The sequence below is a fragment of the Melozone crissalis genome, unplaced genomic scaffold (genome assembly GCF_028551555.1).
Source record: "Melozone crissalis strain CALT ecotype California unplaced genomic scaffold, PUWL_Pcris_2 ptg000008l_1, whole genome shotgun sequence".
In the NCBI taxonomy this organism is placed as follows: domain Eukaryota; kingdom Metazoa; phylum Chordata; class Aves; order Passeriformes; family Passerellidae; genus Melozone; species Melozone crissalis.
This window is the reverse complement of record NW_026535786.1, coordinates 18,696,962-18,713,978: the sequence shown is the minus strand read 5'-3', so window position 1 is coordinate 18,713,978 and position 17,017 is coordinate 18,696,962. Positions and strand designations below refer to the sequence as shown.

Genomic DNA, 17,017 nt, shown 5'->3' with positions numbered 1-17,017 from the left:
TGTTAAGCACTTTCACTGATCATAAATTTGAGAAGCAGCTTATGGATTTCAGTAGAAGTTTGTCTTACTAGAAAATATTCAAAGCTATCTCCGAGAAACATGTATGTTGCTAGCAGCCCTTAAGGGATTCTTAAGGGATCAAAGTTCTCTCCCTATAGCTTTGTAACTGAGCTCTATAGCTTTGTAACTGAGCTCAACACAAAGAAAGTAGGATATAGCCTCTGTTATCTTCTAATGGCCCTTCCTGGCCTTGAATCTATTCATTGTAATAATGGAACCATCCGGACTTACAGGGCTTTAAACAGAGGGCTGTGACTGCAGAAGGAAAAGGGGTCTCTGTCTCAAAGGAAAGGCAGTGCTCCACAGGATGTCCAGGCTGGCCTGGGTGTAAGGTTGAACATCAGAATATTTTCACGTATTACTTTTATGAATATACTGATGAAGTTTACTTTCATTTGATAGTGTTAAAATTACAGTACTTTGAAATGTTTCAAGGACATACATTTATTTCTGTGGTTTTACAGCCCTATGAACTGTAGTCATGAAGGAGAACAATGTAAAAAGCTTTATGTGTATTTTTTGATACGAAAACAGCACTCTGATACATATCAATGAAGTAGTAAAACTTCAGGAGTCTTCTTACTATAGTGTGAACAGAGGTGACAACAGTTTTATGGTTGCTTTGGGTTTATCTTATTCAAAATAAAACTGACCACTACATAGTTGTCCTTGAAAATATGTTTTGTTGGTTGGTTGGTTTTGTTTTTTTTTTCTGAAAAATCTTAATTGTTTTACTTATCAGAAGAGCACTTGGAAAACTGGGGGCTGCAGCCTGGAGGTGGACAGTGCTATAGAACAGGGCTGCTTTGCCCTACTCCCTGGCCAAACAGGGCATCAGCACATGGAGCCCTCAGCAGCTTGACAGTGTGGCTGGGCTTGGCCTGAGAACACACATACGAAGACACCGAGCTGAAAAGATGATACAAAACTTGGAGGAGCTCTTGACTCGCTCAAAGGCAGACGTACTGCAGAGAGACCTTGATAAATTAAAGGACTGGGCAATCGCCAACTGTATCAAGTTCAGCAAGGGAAAGTGCCAGACTCTGTATCTTGAATGAGGCTACCCTGAATGTATGGACAGACCGGGCAATGAGTTGGAAAGCAGCACCATGGAAAGTTGATGGAAAGGTAGACCTGGGCCAGCAGTGCCCTGGAGCCAGGAGGGCCAGCCCTGTCCTGGGGGCATCAGGTCGGGCATCACAGCCAGGCAGGGGAGGGGATTGTCCTGCTCTGCTCTGAGCTGGGGCGGCCTCACCTGGAATATTGGGTGTAGCTCTGGTCACAACATAAGGAGGGTATGAAGCTGCTAGAGAGTGTCCAAAGTAGGGTAATGAGGATGGAGAAGGGGGTAGCTGTATGAGGGGCAGCTGAGGTCACTTGGGCTGTTCAGCATGGAGAAGACTGAGGGAGACCTCATCGCCGTCTAGAACTCCCTCACGAACAGGAGGCACAGGCACTGATCTCTTCTCTGTGCTGACCAGTGATAGGACTTGAGGGAATGGCCTGAAGCTGTCTGGGGAGGTTTAGGTTGGATATCAGGAACAGGTTCTTCTCCCAGAGGGTGGCTGGGCCATGGAACAGGCTCCCCAGGGAAGTGGTCACAGCACCAAGCCTGGCAGAGTTCAGGAAGTGTCAGGACAACACTCTCAGGCACATGGTGTGATTTGGAGGTGGTGCTGTGCAGGGCCAGGAGTTGGACTTGATGATCCTTGTGTGCCCTTCCAACTCATATTCTGTGATTCTACAAACAGCCGGGCCTGGGCAGCACCGGCGGCTCTTGGGTGTGGATGCGGACGGCGAGCGCTCACGCCGTACCGGGCCCCGACAGCCGCCGGCCCGCTGGGGGCAGCCGCGGCACCGCCCCACTGTCCCGCCCCGCCGTCCCGCCCGCCGCCTTCCGGGGCCGGCCGGGTCCCGCCTGCAGTCGCCGCGATGCTGCTGCCCCGGGCGGGTGGTGCTGCGGGCCGGGCCTCGCCGCCGCTGGCCGCCCTGTTCCAGGTGCTGCGGCTGGAGCGGAGCCGCCGCACCGCGATCGTGTTCCCGCTGCAGAAGCTGGAGCGGTACCTGGCGCCCGGCACCGACAAGGCGCCGTTCCGCCTCTTCCAGCCCGGGCTGGCCGCCCTGCAGCGCGCCGAGGCGCTCTTCAGGTCCGACCGCGGGCACCCCATCGACTACGTGAGCTCCGCCGTGCGCATGGACCATGTCCCACCGCCGGCCCTGCCCGAGGTCAGGCGAGCGCTGCCCCCGCGGCCGGGCCACCCCGGGCTGGGCTCAGCTGAGGGGGTAAAGGGGTGATGGGGTGGTTGTGCAGCTCTGTCAGAGCGCTGCGCAATGTGCGGGGCACTTAGTGCTGCTTTTTAACAAATCGTTTATTTGTTGTTGTTGTTACCCGTTGTGCAGCTCGGCAGCCTGACATGTCCGTGGCTGGGACGTGACCAGGACTGGCTGCAGCGAGAGGTGGGCAGGTGTAGATGGGCCTTCTCTGCCTCTCCCCCTGCAGGTGTGCTTCATCGGCCGAAGCAATGTAGGGAAATCATCTTTAATCCGGGCCTTGTTTTCACTGGCTCCAGAAGTGGAAGTTAGAGTGTCAAAAACTCCGGTTAGTCACGTTTTTAACTTCTCTCACTTTGGATCATAAGCTGGTACCAGTCCAGAGGATAGGGCTGAGAAGGGTGGGAGGGAACAAGCTCTTGAGTAGCCTGAAATGACAGAAAGTGCCGGCTCTGGTAGCTGTCCTCACGGCTGGCACTGGCCTTGCTCTAGCCCAGCCTAGCTCTTCAGGCAGATGAAGGAGCTGCACTACCTGAGCAGGTGTGCTGTAAAGGCCTTTGAGAAGAACCAAGCTTGGAGAACCATTAAGGTATTTTTAGTCCATTTTATGATTAGAGCCATGTAGGATTGCTACACGGGTAGGAGACAGGGCAGTTTAAAGCATTCTTGGGGGACGGGGTCTGCTATAGAAACATTTTGCAGAGCACCTCCTAGTACACTGCTTAAAGCAGCTTTTTTAGAAACCACCCCTGTGCTTCATCTTTCCTCAAATCCTCTCTTCAGGGCCACACCAAGAAGATGAATTTCTTCAAAGTAGGGAAGTACTTTACTCTGGTGGATATGCCAGGATATGGCTATCGCGCCCCGCAGGACTTTGTTCAGATGGTGGAGGCCTATCTGCAGGAACGGCACAAGTAAGGGACCCACCTGTACCTCAGCACAGGGAAAGCCAGACTGACACCCCTGTACAGCATCATGTAATGAGGGGAGAAAATGCAGAGGTGTTGCTGCTTCCATCCATTAGTTCTGACATAATTTCTGCCTTGTCACTCATTAATGCTCAGATAGGTCAAAAGAGCAAGAAAGATTGAGGTGCTGCTCCATGCTGACCCTTAGTTTCCATGCATGACTTTTCTTGGCTCTTCCTATCCCCAGATCCCATGTTACTTGTTTTTGCTTATGAATTTGGAAGCAGCAGAGCAGGCATGAAATAATGGTGACAATTACTGTTGCTTGTATTTCTGGCAGCTTGAAGAGGACTTTCCTATTAGTTGATGGTGTAGTTGGACTCCAGAAAACAGATCATATTGCAGTAGAGATGCTGGAAGAGTTTGGGATTCCTTATGTGGTAGGTAATGCTTCATTCTTGGGTTGGTTATAAGGTACAGGTAATCAAGAAAGGTACTCTCCACCTGAGCTTATGCAAGTTGACCTACCTAAGCAGTAACCCTTTATTGTTAATAAAATAGGTTTATAATGTGTTGAGGGAGACAAATGGGATTTAAGAGGGGTTTTTATGTGGTTTATTAAATAGATTTTTTTTTCAGTGCTCAGCTTGAGCAGCTTGAAAAAGGTGCACTCCTTATGCAAGCCATAGTTTTGGTGAACTGTGTTAGACTATTTTTTCCCCTAGAAATGACCAGAGCTTTCAGACTGCTTTGTAAGACGATCTAGGACTCTTACAGATGTTCCAGCTTAACAGCAAAATAATCTTACTTTCTTCTCTGAATCCTCCCTTTCTGGATCCATGCAGATGGTGTTAACAAAAATTGACCGAGCATCCAGGGGATTATTGTTAAAGAATGTACTGGAGATTCAGGAGTTTGTAAAGGAGAACACACAGGGATGCTTTCCTCAGCTGTTCCTGGTCAGGTAAAGTTCCTCTCCACTGCTGTTGTTGCGTTTCTGGTGATGAGTTCAGTAGGGCAAGTCTGTGTGGTCTAGAGGCAGCATCTCTTTGTGCCCCAAGGATAGAGGGTGGGCTGCTGATTGGGAAATGTCCCTTCTCTTCTTTTCCCCTTCTCTGCAAGTGAGTGAGGTTTGTTTCCAAGGGTGCTTCTTCCTTGGGCCTTTCTCAAAGCAGGGCAGCAATTCCTGTGCTGCATGGTAGCAGGCTTTCCATTTTATTTGGAGCTCTGGTAACAGTAAGAGCTGCAATTGTTGGATTACATAGCCAAAGTGCAGGCTTTTCCCAAGGTGTACTCTGAGACGTGTGACTGAGCACAGCCAGTGGCTGTTTGTCTTTATTACTCCAAGACACATCAATATGTGGCACTGAACATCTATGCCTCTGTTTCCACAGTTCTGTGGAGTTCTCGGGGGTTCACTTGCTCAGGTGTTTTGTAGCCCATGTTACTGGAAACCTGCCCACTGTAGAGGCCAGCTGAAAAGACCTGCTGATCTGCTTGGCTCATCAGGAAGAAAAGGTACCAAAAACAGAGGTCTGGGGTTTTTGTTGCAAATAGCCCAAGTTACTATATGGTATTTCTGAATAAATTAGTATTTATAAAGCTATTTTTTTTATTTATTAGGTTCATCAGTTCAGGAAGTTTGCAATGTGAATTAATCCAGGTTATTATAAAACTGTTTCATAAAACCTACATGACTGTGCTAAGGAGAAAAAAAGTAGGTAACCTCCATAGAGAAGGGAAGTTTTAATACAGCATTTCCTCTCCCTACACTGAAGTGTTCAAAAATCTACTACTCCATGCCTAACCTCTGCTATATTTATGGTACTAGTGACAGTCTAGTAATATCATTAATAAAGAGGCATTTAATCTAGGAAAGAAAAACTACAGCCCTAACATTAAGCAAACTGTATTGCTCAGTTGAACTGTATGATACACAGACATTTACTTCTCACAGCTGGGGTTAGGGTTAGGATAGCAGGGGCCACAAACTACCTCCTGTGCAACCTACCTGCTCTAAGGCCATGCAGAGTGCAAATAGCCAACCTGTTTTCTCTGAAGGTGTGTTTGATGTCTTGTATGTTTTACTTTTGTAACTCTTCTGTGTCCTGTGTTCAGTAGGTGCAGCAGGAGAGCATTCCTTGCTTGCAGACATTGAGTTGTCCCTGTTCTACAAGGATGAAGGAAGAACACATCTTTTACGGGATCTGCTTTTCTAGGAGTGTTGGCTTGAAACAGAGTGGAATAAAAGACTGACATCTAGAGGAGCCCTATCCTGCACACTGTCATGAGTCAGTGCTGCATCTACCTTCTGTTTTGAGATCCAGCATGAATTTCTGCAGCTCCACGTGGATAAAATGCCAGATCTGAGGCACACCATCCATGATCTGTATCAGCTCTACCCTGGCAGCTGAAGCACAACACCAATGTGTCCTGTACACTTTAGGGGAACTGCTTCCCATAGCAGCTGTGTCTGTCTAAGAGCACTTCAAACTGTCCAGTTACAAGGCAGAACTGGACAAAAGGACAGCCATCAATAGCAGCACTCATACAGGAGAACTGAGTCTGAAGCTATGAAGTGCCTGTGTCAAACCCTGGCACTCAATCTTTGCCATGTCTTAATGTGGCCAAGTGTGGTTATGCAGTTGTCAGTTACTTGCATCAAGTGTTTAAACCTCAAGAAAGGAAACTGCTTTTCTAAATCACTCTGACAGTGCAAAAGGACTAGAAATACCAATTTCTTTCACTATGCAATTTCTTGTAACACACTAGACATGGGACAAGATCTGTTTTCAGCATACATGTAGGAAAAGGAGCATGTGATGAATGCAGTAAATGTGACTCTCTAGCTTCTGCATCTTAGTGATCAATTCTGTAATTGTAATTCTGTAATCCTAAAATGCTGCAGGGCAAACCAGCCCAAGAGATGCGTGGTCCTAGAAATGGAGTAGTGGCTATACAGATGAAACAGGTGAAAGTGAACACTTCAGGAAGGGCCTTTTTGTAGAATCTTTAAACCAGGATCTTCCAGAAACATCAATCTTGTCAAGGCTGTAATTTTCAGGGCCTCAGCCTTGACTGAAGAGCCTCTGAAAATAACCCTGAATTTGCAAAAAAGTACAGTTCTAGTTTAAGTCCTTCCTCAGAACAAAATCCCTTAAATTTCATTACAACCTCTTACAATGCTAGGAAGTCTTTTACTAATCACTTAAATACATTAAATATGTCCTGTTAATCCATTTGTACAAACAAACTGGATGTGTGTGCATGGAACATTAGGTACCATCTTCTCCAGAAGAACCAGTTTTACCTCCAGACACATCTTGGTTTTATTCAGAAGTGCTTCAGATACTGGAATAACTCCTGCATTTTGGTCAGCCATTTGCAGGAGCCAATACTGCAGTTTGATTCTTGAGTGTGACAATGCCCCTGTGACAAAACAGTAAATAAAATCAAGTCCTCTCCCTAAACAGTAAAACTTGGATTTAAGTGCCTTTATGGAAATGGGCTTTGGGAAAGCTGGTGTCTTGACACACTACTGGACTTTTTTTTTGCCAGGTTCTTAAGGAACCAGCTGAATTGCAAAGTGAGGAGCTGCACTTTCTCAGGCCAGGGACACAAAAGATCTCCCTTTCTTTCCCCCTCATGATGAGTGGGGGGTGGGCCTGGCAGCATACAGATACAGTAGAGCTCATTTCAGTTTTAAATTCAAGTGTCTTTAGTTGTTAGCGGTGTGCAAGCTTTACTTAAGGCTCCTCTCATTGTGTGGTAAAGCTATGCCTATTCTGCAGCTGTTGTTTACAGAAACTATGTTGAGTATTAGCTTCATTGGAAAAGGATTTCACTTTGTGCGTCTTTCCTGGTCTTTCAGCAGTACAATCTCCATTTTCTTCCTCTACTCTGTCATGTGTCTGGTCTGGTGTGTCGTCACAACCCTGACACTACAAAGACAGTATTTTTGTAAGTGTCCAAAATTAGAACACTGCAGTCTGGACAGGTGTGCTAGTAGATCAGTAAAAACTGGTTAAACAATTGAGCTCAGAGCATAGAAGCCAGTGGGTCACACACCTGTTGCACGGCAGTTACAAGTGGAACACAGCAAAGATGCATTTTGGAATGTGTCCAGTTTAACATCTTTATGAGTAGTCTGGAAGAAGTGCATTGCTATCAAACGTGCCTAGGGCACCAAACTGGGGGGAACAGTGGACCTGCTCAAGGGCAGGACTGGAGCAAAGGGGCTGGCAGCAACTGTACGAAATAAAACAGGACTGGAGCACCTCCCCTACAAAGACAAGTTGAGAGATTGGTGCTATCCAGAAGGTGGAAACCTCATAGCAACCTTCCAGTACGTGAAGGGAGCCTAAAGAGAAGCCAGGCCAGAAACTCCAGTGCTAGGACAAGGGGGAATGGGTACAAACTGAAAGAGGGGACTTACCTTGGGCAACCTGGTCTCATGGGAGATGTCCGTGTCCACGGCAAGGGGGTTGGGATTACGTGGTCATTAAAGGCCTTTATCCCAACTCTTTTACATTCTATGATTTTGTGAACATGGGCAAGTGTGCCTCGCTGAAGGGAAGGAAAAGCCCCTGCCAACCTTACAAACCGACTGTGAAAAGGCACCCTTTCTGACCTCGTGGCTGACCCTCTTTCGAGCAGAGGGGTTAACAGACACCTCCCGAGCTCACTTTCAAACCACGCTGTCGCGATCCGGCAATCCAGCAATGAATGTCATATCCAGGTTTGGGGAGGGCTACCATAGCTACACCGCAGCCACACGGCGCTGCCCCCCGCCCAGGCAGGCCCCGCAGCGCCGCCCGCTCCGCCCGTCCCGCCCGGCGCGGCTCGGCGGGGCCGCGGGGCGGGGCCGGGCCGCCGAAGCTGTTCCGGGCCGCGGGGCAGCCATGGCGGATGAGGAGGAGGATGTGCCGGTGAGTGGTGGAGGGGCTGCCCTTCCCGGGGATCCACAGCCCAGCCGCGGTCGGGGGAGCGGCGGGAAGGGGCCGGGGCCGGACGGGCGCTGACCGCGGCCTCCCCGCCGCTGTGCCCGTGTAGTTCGAAGAGGACGCGGAGGACGCCGGCGGGGGCCTGGACGGCGGGCAGGGCAGGAGGAAGCGGCTGTTCTCCAAAGAGCGTAAGTCGGGCCGGCTACCCAGCTGAAACCCCGAGCTGACAGCTATGGGGCCCCAAAACTCACTTCTCCTTAGCAAAACAGCGGCTTTCATAATGTGCCTTGGCTGCAATTGCAGAAATCTGCCATGTAGACCCCCCTCAAAAATACTGCTAGCGTATGCTCTGGACCTAGCTGTGCCCGAAGTTAGTTGCGCTGTCACTATGCAGTGCTTTGCAGCCTAAATGAATATTCAGAGAGCCTGTCCTCAGACATGCTCTTCTGTATGCACAGTTCCTGTGCCTACAGGAGGGCTTTTGTTGGCTTCTGTTTGTTGTAATTTCCCATATGTTTCCTCAAGATTTGTCTTGCCTGACAGATGAGAGCGCCATCCTGGTGCAGGAATGTGCAGGCTGGTGAGGTCTAACTACATGCATGCAGCACTAAATGGATGAAAGCCTCATGCTGAGTGTTTCTTTGTGCAGTAAGGTGCATGATGTATGGATTTGGAGACGACCAGAACCCTTACACAGAATCGGTGGATATTCTTGAGGACCTGGTAATAGAGTTTATCACTGAAATGGTAAGTCAGCTCTAGATGGCATGGTGAAAACATCCTCAGCAGAACTTTAGCTTTTTGAAAGTTAATGCCTCTGACTCAAATACTGCATTATCCCAGGCCCCAAACTCATGGCATTAGTAGGAGAAACATAAACTTGGATTTTGTTTTCCCAATATTAAAATAAAATTTATGCACCTCGCTCCTTGTGGATTTAGAACACTGAAGTCTTTAAGTAGCAGTTAGATTAGTATTGTAGGAGGGGAAATACCCACCTGACTTTGGGGTTCACTGTGGCATCAGTGTATGTGCAGCTGACAGAAAATTTGGCGCAGATTTGAAAGTCTGTCAACTTTTTGTGTTTGCCCAGTGTCTGTACATGGATGGGAACTTAGGTCTGCCCTACAAAAGGAATGCATTCTTGAGCCTGAGGCCATTTCTCTTCCAGACTTGGATACTATTTCTAAGTATCCAAACATTCCCCTTTCTATTGAAATGCTGGTCTTTCCTATGCTTATCAAAATGCCCTACACTGTCCTGTGATACAGTTACCTCACACTGCTTCCAAATCATGCCTAATCTTCAGCCATTCTGCAGGCTGGGTGTCCTATGTGTAATCTGGCCTTTGTTTTGATACCATTAAGTGATGAATATGTAGTGGTTATGTTCAGGGCATAAGTGACAGCAAAGTCCATGGTTTACTGGGAAGTTCTCTTGTGACTAGGATGATGGTGCCCAGAACCTGCAATTGCTTACTTTTTTATTATAAAATGACAGGAACTAAAGTGGAATTGAGACCTTAAGAAAGCACCATGGCAAAGGAATACTGCTGACTTTCTTTTCCCCTCTAACAGACACACAAGGCCATGTCCATCGGGCGGCAGGGTCGGGTGCAGGTTGAGGACATTGTCTTTCTAATACGCAAGGACCCCCGGAAGTTTGCCAGAGTTAAAGACCTCCTAACTATGAATGAAGAACTGAAACGAGCCAGAAAGGCCTTTGATGAAGCAAACTATGGGTCTTGAATCTGTGCACAAGCTGCGCTGGGGCATTATTTGGGCACCTGCTGCCCACTAAGAAGGAAGATCATGCATGTTGTTTGGAAGGGTTTTTTAGGATGGAGGTCACTGCTGGGATGTCTGTCCTCACTCCCAGCCTTTTCTGAGAAATATTCAAGCAGCTGAAACATTACCTGATTGTATGTGGTATACTTAGGTACTTTTATACCATTTGAGGAAATGAGAAAAAGACCTCTAAAAATTCTTGCAATGGCAGGAATCTGTTTCAAGTAGGCCTGTGTTGCATCAGATGGCTCAAGGGCTGATGATTCCTGATTCTCTAAAATTGTTTCAGTTGTCACTGGGTATTCCTGTGACAGGAAACCTTGAAAATGGATCTTGGTTATGTGTACAAAGACCTTAAGCCCAAACTACTAACCAAGTTGTGCTCTTTGCTCTGTGTATGCATTTTGAATAAAACATAAGTTTGTGCCCATGTTTCATAACTAAATGTACATTGATCAATTCATTCAAGGCAGGTAATACAGGCAACAGCTCTACTTTTCCCTACTTCTGGAACAGCTATGGGGCGGTAACTTCAGTTAACTCCTCATTTCAGAACAAGCATAACAAATACTGAAACAGCAATAATACTGCACATCAAGGATGTCCCCTCTACAAGCAGCACAGAAGGAAGAGTGTAAGGCTTGGAAAGGTTTTGGCAAGTCTTTTGTCAAAAGCGGCAGTGAGTGATCAGCTGCAGCCTTTCTGCCATGGATGGGAACTGTTTGCACTGTGGATTTGACAGCAGCACTTAACATGTGGTCAGGCAATAGAGAGGGAACACTGAGTAAGGGTAACAAAGCCACTGTTCCTGGACAAGGGTAGGTAAAAGGAAGGTGACTATTCAGTTATTTGGAACACCCTTAAAAATATAAAAATCAGCCATTAAAAAAAAGCTGGTTTACAAAAACATAATAAAATAGTTGTTACTTTCTTAACAGAATTCACAATGTGAGTTACTGAGACACCATTAGGGTTCAGAGGGGTTTACTTAAAAAAAAAAAAACCAAAAAAAAAAACCAAACAACAAAAAACTAGAACGACTCGACCCCTTTCCTCCTTCAAATCCAGGATCAGACACCTATTGCTGCAAAAATAGAATCAATATCTGTGTTCTCAGCAGCTTCTTTCCACACGAGGCCAGGGCTTCCTTCCAACAGCAGCTGCTTAGGGGTCCCTGTTGTGCTTAGCCTGACACGTCCTGTATCAATGCTGGAATGTTCTTCCTGACTCGGAGACCCATCTTGGTAAGCTGGGAGGATGAGTGATGCACTGTTCTCACAGACCCCAAAAAGCTCAGGAGGCTTTTGCCCACCAGTCTTTGGAGCTGCCTTCAAGCGCGCCGATGATCTGATCCTCCTTCGGCAGCAGCGTGCCTGGAGGTGCTGCCTCGGCCGGCGCGTGTGTTGGGACCCGTACAGGAGGTGTTTGCAGACAGATGTTTTCACACAGCGCAGCTTTTTCTTCAAGCTTCAAGGGAGCAAAGTTAGAAAACAGAACTTTATCAGCTACTAAAGTGTTACTTCATTTGGAGTTAGGAGAGATTTCATCATTACCCATCTCTATAATTTTCCTTAGAATACCAAGGAAACAGAACCTTGTACAATAGTAGCCAAAACAGTCTGAATAAACACAACCCTTGCCTCATACATTTGTTACCATAAAACATGCAGATGATTTAAGTTGCATTTACATCCTCCCTCCTAAGTACTGTACATTTGATAGCCTTTTAAAGCCTTTTTAAATCACAAGTGACTGAAACTAATCAGAATGCCCATGGTCAGAGCACCCAGTAACCTGAACTAGTGATCCTGAGTTTTAAAATAATGGCTTAGAACACACTTTCACTATACTATAGCAAAATACATAATACTAAAATACAAATGTTAGACTCAGAAATCCCACACCCATGCAAAACTACCTGCATCCTTGAGCCTCCACATGGTGTAGCCGGTTGCTTTTCAACAACTTGTTACGGAGAAAATAAGCTTCTGATTTGAATTTGTTGGTTTTGCACCACAGAATAGCTTTTCTGAGTGCCTCTGATAGCTCCCCAAATGATGCAGCTGTTTGGACCATCTGTACAAGAGATCCAGTGTGCTGTGATTTTACTATCTGAGACAAAAGTGGTGATGACTTTGCTTGAAGAGGTGTTGATGCAATGCTTAGACCCTGAAACAAACAGTAACAGAAAGAATGTTTTAAAAAGATGATGTGTTTGATCCTTTCTGCCGGAAGGGAGCAGAACACAGAATGTTGTGAGAATATTCCTTATTTTCTAAGGAGAAAAGGGAAGAGCAGTCTTGTTTTGTGGAATACAAAAAAGCAGAGGCGGTTATTTAGAATTTGTATTTCTGTCTACTGCTGAATTGGTCTCTGGTCATTTCACTTGACAAACCAACAAATGCCCAAATTCCCAAGCAGAAATAAGTAGTGATTGATTTTCTGTGCAAAGCTTCCACACTAACCTGAGTTGCAAGACAAGCAAAAATAAGGCAGGAAAAGGGGACATTTTCAATCAGGGATATCATGTTTCAAGTGTTAGAGTCTTTACAATACAAAAATAAAAAAACTTGTGTACAAAAAACCCAAACCACCAACCTAACATGTAAAACAATGCCATACAAACCTCTTGTGTGGGATGTCTGGATGGCCTAAGCAAGCTCTTCACATCAAACCCTGGGTGCTTCCCTACAGAGAGAGAAAAGAGTTCCCATTACAACACTGAGATAGTTTTATTTCTTTGCACAGAGACACCACAGAGCTCTCAGCAGGCTCACAAGGGGACTACACTAGTTTTGCATTGCAACTGGCAAGGAATGAAGAGCATGCAGAAGTTTACAGATGGCTGCAGAGGAGAACTTAATGGATAAAAGCTTCACACAAACACATGGATGGCTGCAGTAACTGGCCATAGCCCTGACTGCAGAGGAAGATTTGGGCACAGTTCAGAACAGCAAACACAGGATACTTGCATCCTGTTCCTACAGCCTTACCTGCTCTTGTATGGGCTACAGACAGTGCCCATAGCTTCTTAGCTATGCAAAAGCAGAAAAGTACAAATAACTATTTTCAGGACATACATACTGCATTGATTACCTGCTTCTCTCAAGGCTGTTTCCTGATTAAAAGAAACACCCCCCCAAAAATCATGATACTGACATTATCCACAGCTTTATAAAGGCAAGGGCACATGCAGCATTCTCTTCCAAGGACAGGGAGTTTGTACAAGAACCACCCTGTAGGTAGAAGTGCTTGGCCCTCTGGGAAAGAAGTTGCAGTCAGTCTCTGAGATGTCAGAAACCATTACACTGGCACAAGGCTTTACCTCTCCTGGCTGTGGGCACCACAACTGTCTCTCCAATGTCCATGGGGCACAGGATGCTATGGTTTTTCACAGCACTTGTACAGGTCTCAGATTTTCTCTTTTTCCCAACCTTTGATACTGCCTCTGGCATTGCTGGGAAGAACTTCGTCATCCAGCTGGTAGATTTTTTTGCTGTAAGCATTTTAGCCTTTTGCTTCTTTGCTTCAGAAGATACATTAACTCCAAGGAAGTCACCAACATCAGAAGGGAAGGTAAACCCCTTGATATAAGGGGTCTTCTGGGTTTCAGATACCAGCTGAAGCATTGTTGACAAGGCACTGTACAAGGACATGAGGGTCTGCAATACACACCTGTACTGGATCCTGCAGACAGAGGACAAAAAGGAATGGAGTCTCCTCTAGCAAAACATAATGCTCACTGAATAACTACCTTTAGCTCAATGGTCCTTTCCTGTTTCCCCTCAGTACAAATTTACCTTTTTACACTCCATCACCCTGCTTTCCTTAAGTCTGAGCTTTAAGGAACTATTCCAAATCAGAATGCAAAAGTGACTTGAAAATTCCTGATCAGGAGCCCCTCCACTTCCATAGAGTTTTGCTGAGTGCCACACTTGGGACCCATCAGGTTCTTGGGTCACATCTGAGGTGCCATGAGGTCTTCCCACAAAAGCACCCTGCACCAATTCAGGCCTGATGCCATACAATTGCCTGCTCTACATTTCCTTGAGTTAGAAGATTTCTTGTGTCACAGAAAGTTGTTCTAGCAATGTTGTTACTCCTTCAGCTACAGACAGCAGTTATTCTCCCAGACTGAGAGAAACCAGAACAGCCAAATTCCCTAGAAAACTCAGTAGTATAATAGAGCATGTTTAACCCAGCCTTCCCATTCCAGCATGAGGCAGGACTTACTCCTTGGTGCCCATAGTACCGGGTGTTTGTGGCAGACTGACACTAACACTGTGATTTCATTAGAGGTACATATAGTTTGCTAAGATCCAAGAATAAAGGCTTCCATAAGAGCATGTAAGAAGTCTCTCTCCACTTGTACAACTCTGCAGGTTGTAAAATCAAGTCCAAAGGCATGGAGGGACCTCCCTTCTCCTACTCCCAACTGAATAAAGCTCCCTTAGCAGCAAGGCCTAATTACAAGCCCTTCTCCCTGACAGGCACATCAAACAGACAGACACAAACCAGACAGACTTTTAAACACACAAACCAGAGCCGGCTCAGGAGCCCCAAAGCCACAGTATTCAGGAGTATGAATTCCTTCGAGCAGAGGTGTTTCACGGACAAGCTGAAGATTATAGCAGTTAAGGTTAAAAAAATAAACAGCATGTAATGAGAGTTGCTGAAGACACCAACTAGGGGCAATTCACAAGGCAATATCCTGGAATAATCTGGGAGATGAGTATCCAAACTTTGTTTGGATACTGTGCTGGCTCAAGGCCAGAACAGCTGCTCGCCAGACAGCCTGAGGTTTCCACATAATAACTTGAAATGAAGGTTTCTGGCTATCAAAGACATTTCAAGTTGCACCTATGAATTGCACAGTTGAGTCCATCAGCAATACAGGGCCTACACAAAACTTCAATTTGGTCTCATGAGATGCTACTGGTGAACTCTAAGATAATGTTTTTGTGGTAAAAAAGGATACAGAAAAGCTTTACAGCAACAATCCAGCAGACGTAGTATGAGCTTGCAGCCTCCCAATACCTTCAAAGCCACAGTTTCCAGAATAGGCTGGCTGGGAACCAAGCACTCTGCCTGGGCTTTAGATGCGTTTTTCCTGTGGTGATACAAGGATGAAGAGTTGGTTACAATCTAGCATCCTCTTCCTTTAGCTCTGCAGACAGATTTAATGGACAGTACAAGATATGGGATAATGCCACTTACTTGGGAATCAGTCCTACCAGAGTTTCCAAGCAGCCCAGCAGATTCATTTTCCATAGGCGCTTTAAACATTGCTCTACCTAGGAGAAAAGAAAACTCCTTTGACTGGTATTTTGAGAGACTGGTCTAAGAACTGTCCCTATATTAAACTGTCATTATATCATCAGTTTAACAGCCCACACTGGAGCTCTGTGTGATGGGATGTTCTGGGACATTTCTACATCTGCACAATGATGAAAAACATCCCTTCATCACTCTGCATTCTAAATATAGAATTAAGTAAAGGACTGGAGTAGGCCATGTTTAATTGGTGTTGCATGATTTCTCTGCTGTATACAAGGGCCTTTACTACTGGATGTCAAGAAGGAAAACATAAACAAATCAAGAAGTTAAGTGCTATTCCTGCTCCATTTCAAAACAGTTATTTGAAAATGCTGACAACTCCTTCCCTGGAAAACTGGCAAGGTGTTCACTTTTCATCTTAAAACAGAAAATATCTAATAAGTAGGATAGGATTATTATTCCTCCCTCCTATCATTGCAATGACGTCCCTGTATTATTCGTGTATGCAAAGGTATGGAGTAATACCTATTTCAGGTCTCAGCGCGAGTATCCGAGACCGGGGCAGAAAAACTGAAGTTGCAATTGCTGCGGAGGGCCAAGAAACCCATGAGAAAACAAACCCATGAAAAAACAAAAACTCTCAACCATGAGAAAACAAAAATGCACCCGCTCACAAACTTTTTTTGCACGATGCTCCGGGCGCTAAGTGCTACTCGAAAGGCCTTTCGGGGAGTGGTGACCGGGGGCCGGGAGCACCCAGCGGCCGGTCCCTGCCGGCCAGGCGGGGTTGGTGCTCACCTGCTGCAGGGCCAGGTAGGGCCGGTGCCGGAGCAGCCGGCTGTGGTACACGTAGAGCACGGCGCGCAGGACGCGTCCCTCGGCGGCCAGGCCCGGCCCCGACAGCCGCTTCCCGGCGATGTCGCAGCGCCGCCGCAGCGCCGACAGTAACCCCACTGCGGGCGAGACCCGGGCAGCGCCTCAGCGCCGGGCACCGGCACCAGCGCCCGCCGCCGCTCCGGCCGCTGCTCCGGCTCCCACCGACCGACCACCCACCGCAAACACCCGGGAACGGCTTCGAACACCCCCCAACCCCTCGGCACCGCGCCGGGACCTGCGGGGTGCTGGGCCGCCAGCGGCACCGCGGCGCTGTTCGCGGGCCAGGGCACGTCCAGCCGGTTCCAAGGCTCGTCCCGCCCGTCCCACGCCGCCCTGGGCGCCGCCATCTTCCCGCTGCGCGCGGCGAGCCCAGCGTGGGCGGCACCATCCGGGCGGGCCGGCGGGGAGAGTCGCGGGCCGGACCAAGTCACCCCGCGGGGGTGCGTCATGGCCCGGGGCCTCGCGCTGGTCCGCTACATTCCCAAATGCTATAAGCGAGAAGGGAAATAACTATAAATCATGAGTGTTACTCACACTTTCTAAACCTCGCAATTCTCCACTGTGCGCCTAGGGAGCTGTGGTCGTTGAGAGCCAGCGCAGCAGCAGCCATGAGGCGGTGCAGGCGTGGTCCTGGGGGTGAGCCCAGTCCCCAGCCGTGCAGCTGTGCCCTCCCATGTCACAGACAAGCCTCAATGTGCTGAAAAAGATGCGTGATCGGCTTCACACCAGGAGCAATTCACATCCAGACTACGGGATATAGACTTAAGATGCACTGGGGAAAGTTCAGGTTGGACGTTATAAAGAATTTATTCACAGAAAGGGTGATCAGACATTGGAACAGACTGCTCAGGGAGGTAATGGAGTCACCGTCCTTGGAGTGTTTAGGGAAAGAGCA

General features: G+C 47.2%; 4 protein-coding genes across 8 annotated transcripts in view; 3 read left to right on the top strand and 1 right to left on the bottom strand.

The window, feature by feature from the left end:
• SLC35A5 (solute carrier family 35 member A5) overlaps positions 1 to 2,643 on the top strand; it is a 167,118-nt gene extending 164,475 nt beyond the window's left edge. The window contains exon 9 of the transcript XR_008482759.1: positions 2,561 to 2,643. The gene's annotated coding sequence lies outside the window, so the exon portion shown is untranslated. The remainder of the gene's footprint in view (positions 1 to 2,560) is intronic.
• The window catches only part of GTPBP8 (GTP binding protein 8 (putative)), a 73,382-nt gene continuing 58,337 nt past the window's right edge, over positions 1,973 to 17,017 (top strand). Inside the window, exons 1-7 of one of the 5 annotated variants that reach the window (XM_054270108.1) lie at positions 1,973 to 2,286; positions 2,561 to 2,659; positions 3,115 to 3,245; positions 3,580 to 3,679; positions 4,085 to 4,203; positions 4,634 to 4,757; positions 4,863 to 7,227. In XM_054270108.1, coding sequence (XP_054126083.1) covers positions 1,993 to 2,286; positions 2,561 to 2,659; positions 3,115 to 3,245; positions 3,580 to 3,679; positions 4,085 to 4,203; positions 4,634 to 4,718 — 828 coding nt within the window. In that variant the 5' untranslated portion in view covers positions 1,973 to 1,992 and the 3' untranslated portion in view covers positions 4,719 to 4,757; positions 4,863 to 7,227. Of the gene's footprint in view, positions 2,287 to 2,560; positions 2,660 to 3,114; positions 3,246 to 3,579; positions 3,680 to 4,084; positions 4,204 to 4,633; positions 4,758 to 4,862; positions 7,228 to 17,017 lie in introns of those variants that run through there. The other 4 variants (XM_054270109.1, XM_054270110.1, XM_054270107.1 and 1 more) reach the window with 4 other exon arrangements.
• TAF13 (TATA-box binding protein associated factor 13) lies at positions 8,082 to 10,189 on the top strand. The gene is made up of 4 exons (XM_054270112.1): positions 8,082 to 8,167; positions 8,292 to 8,370; positions 8,832 to 8,929; positions 9,760 to 10,189. Exons 1-4 carry the CDS (start codon positions 8,141 to 8,143, stop codon positions 9,928 to 9,930), a joined length of 375 nt encoding a protein of 124 aa, XP_054126087.1. The 5' UTR covers positions 8,082 to 8,140; the 3' UTR covers positions 9,931 to 10,189.
• On the bottom strand, positions 10,208 to 16,571 carry NEPRO (nucleolus and neural progenitor protein). Its single transcript, XM_054270102.1, has 9 exons — positions 16,358 to 16,571; positions 16,045 to 16,199; positions 15,187 to 15,263; positions 14,948 to 15,079; positions 14,510 to 14,587; positions 13,295 to 13,656; positions 12,596 to 12,657; positions 11,888 to 12,138; positions 10,208 to 11,436 (listed from the first exon to the last, which is right to left on the bottom strand). The coding sequence occupies exons 1-9, from the start codon at positions 16,569 to 16,571 to the stop codon at positions 11,040 to 11,042; spliced, it is 1,728 nt and encodes a 575-aa protein (XP_054126077.1). The 3' UTR covers positions 10,208 to 11,039.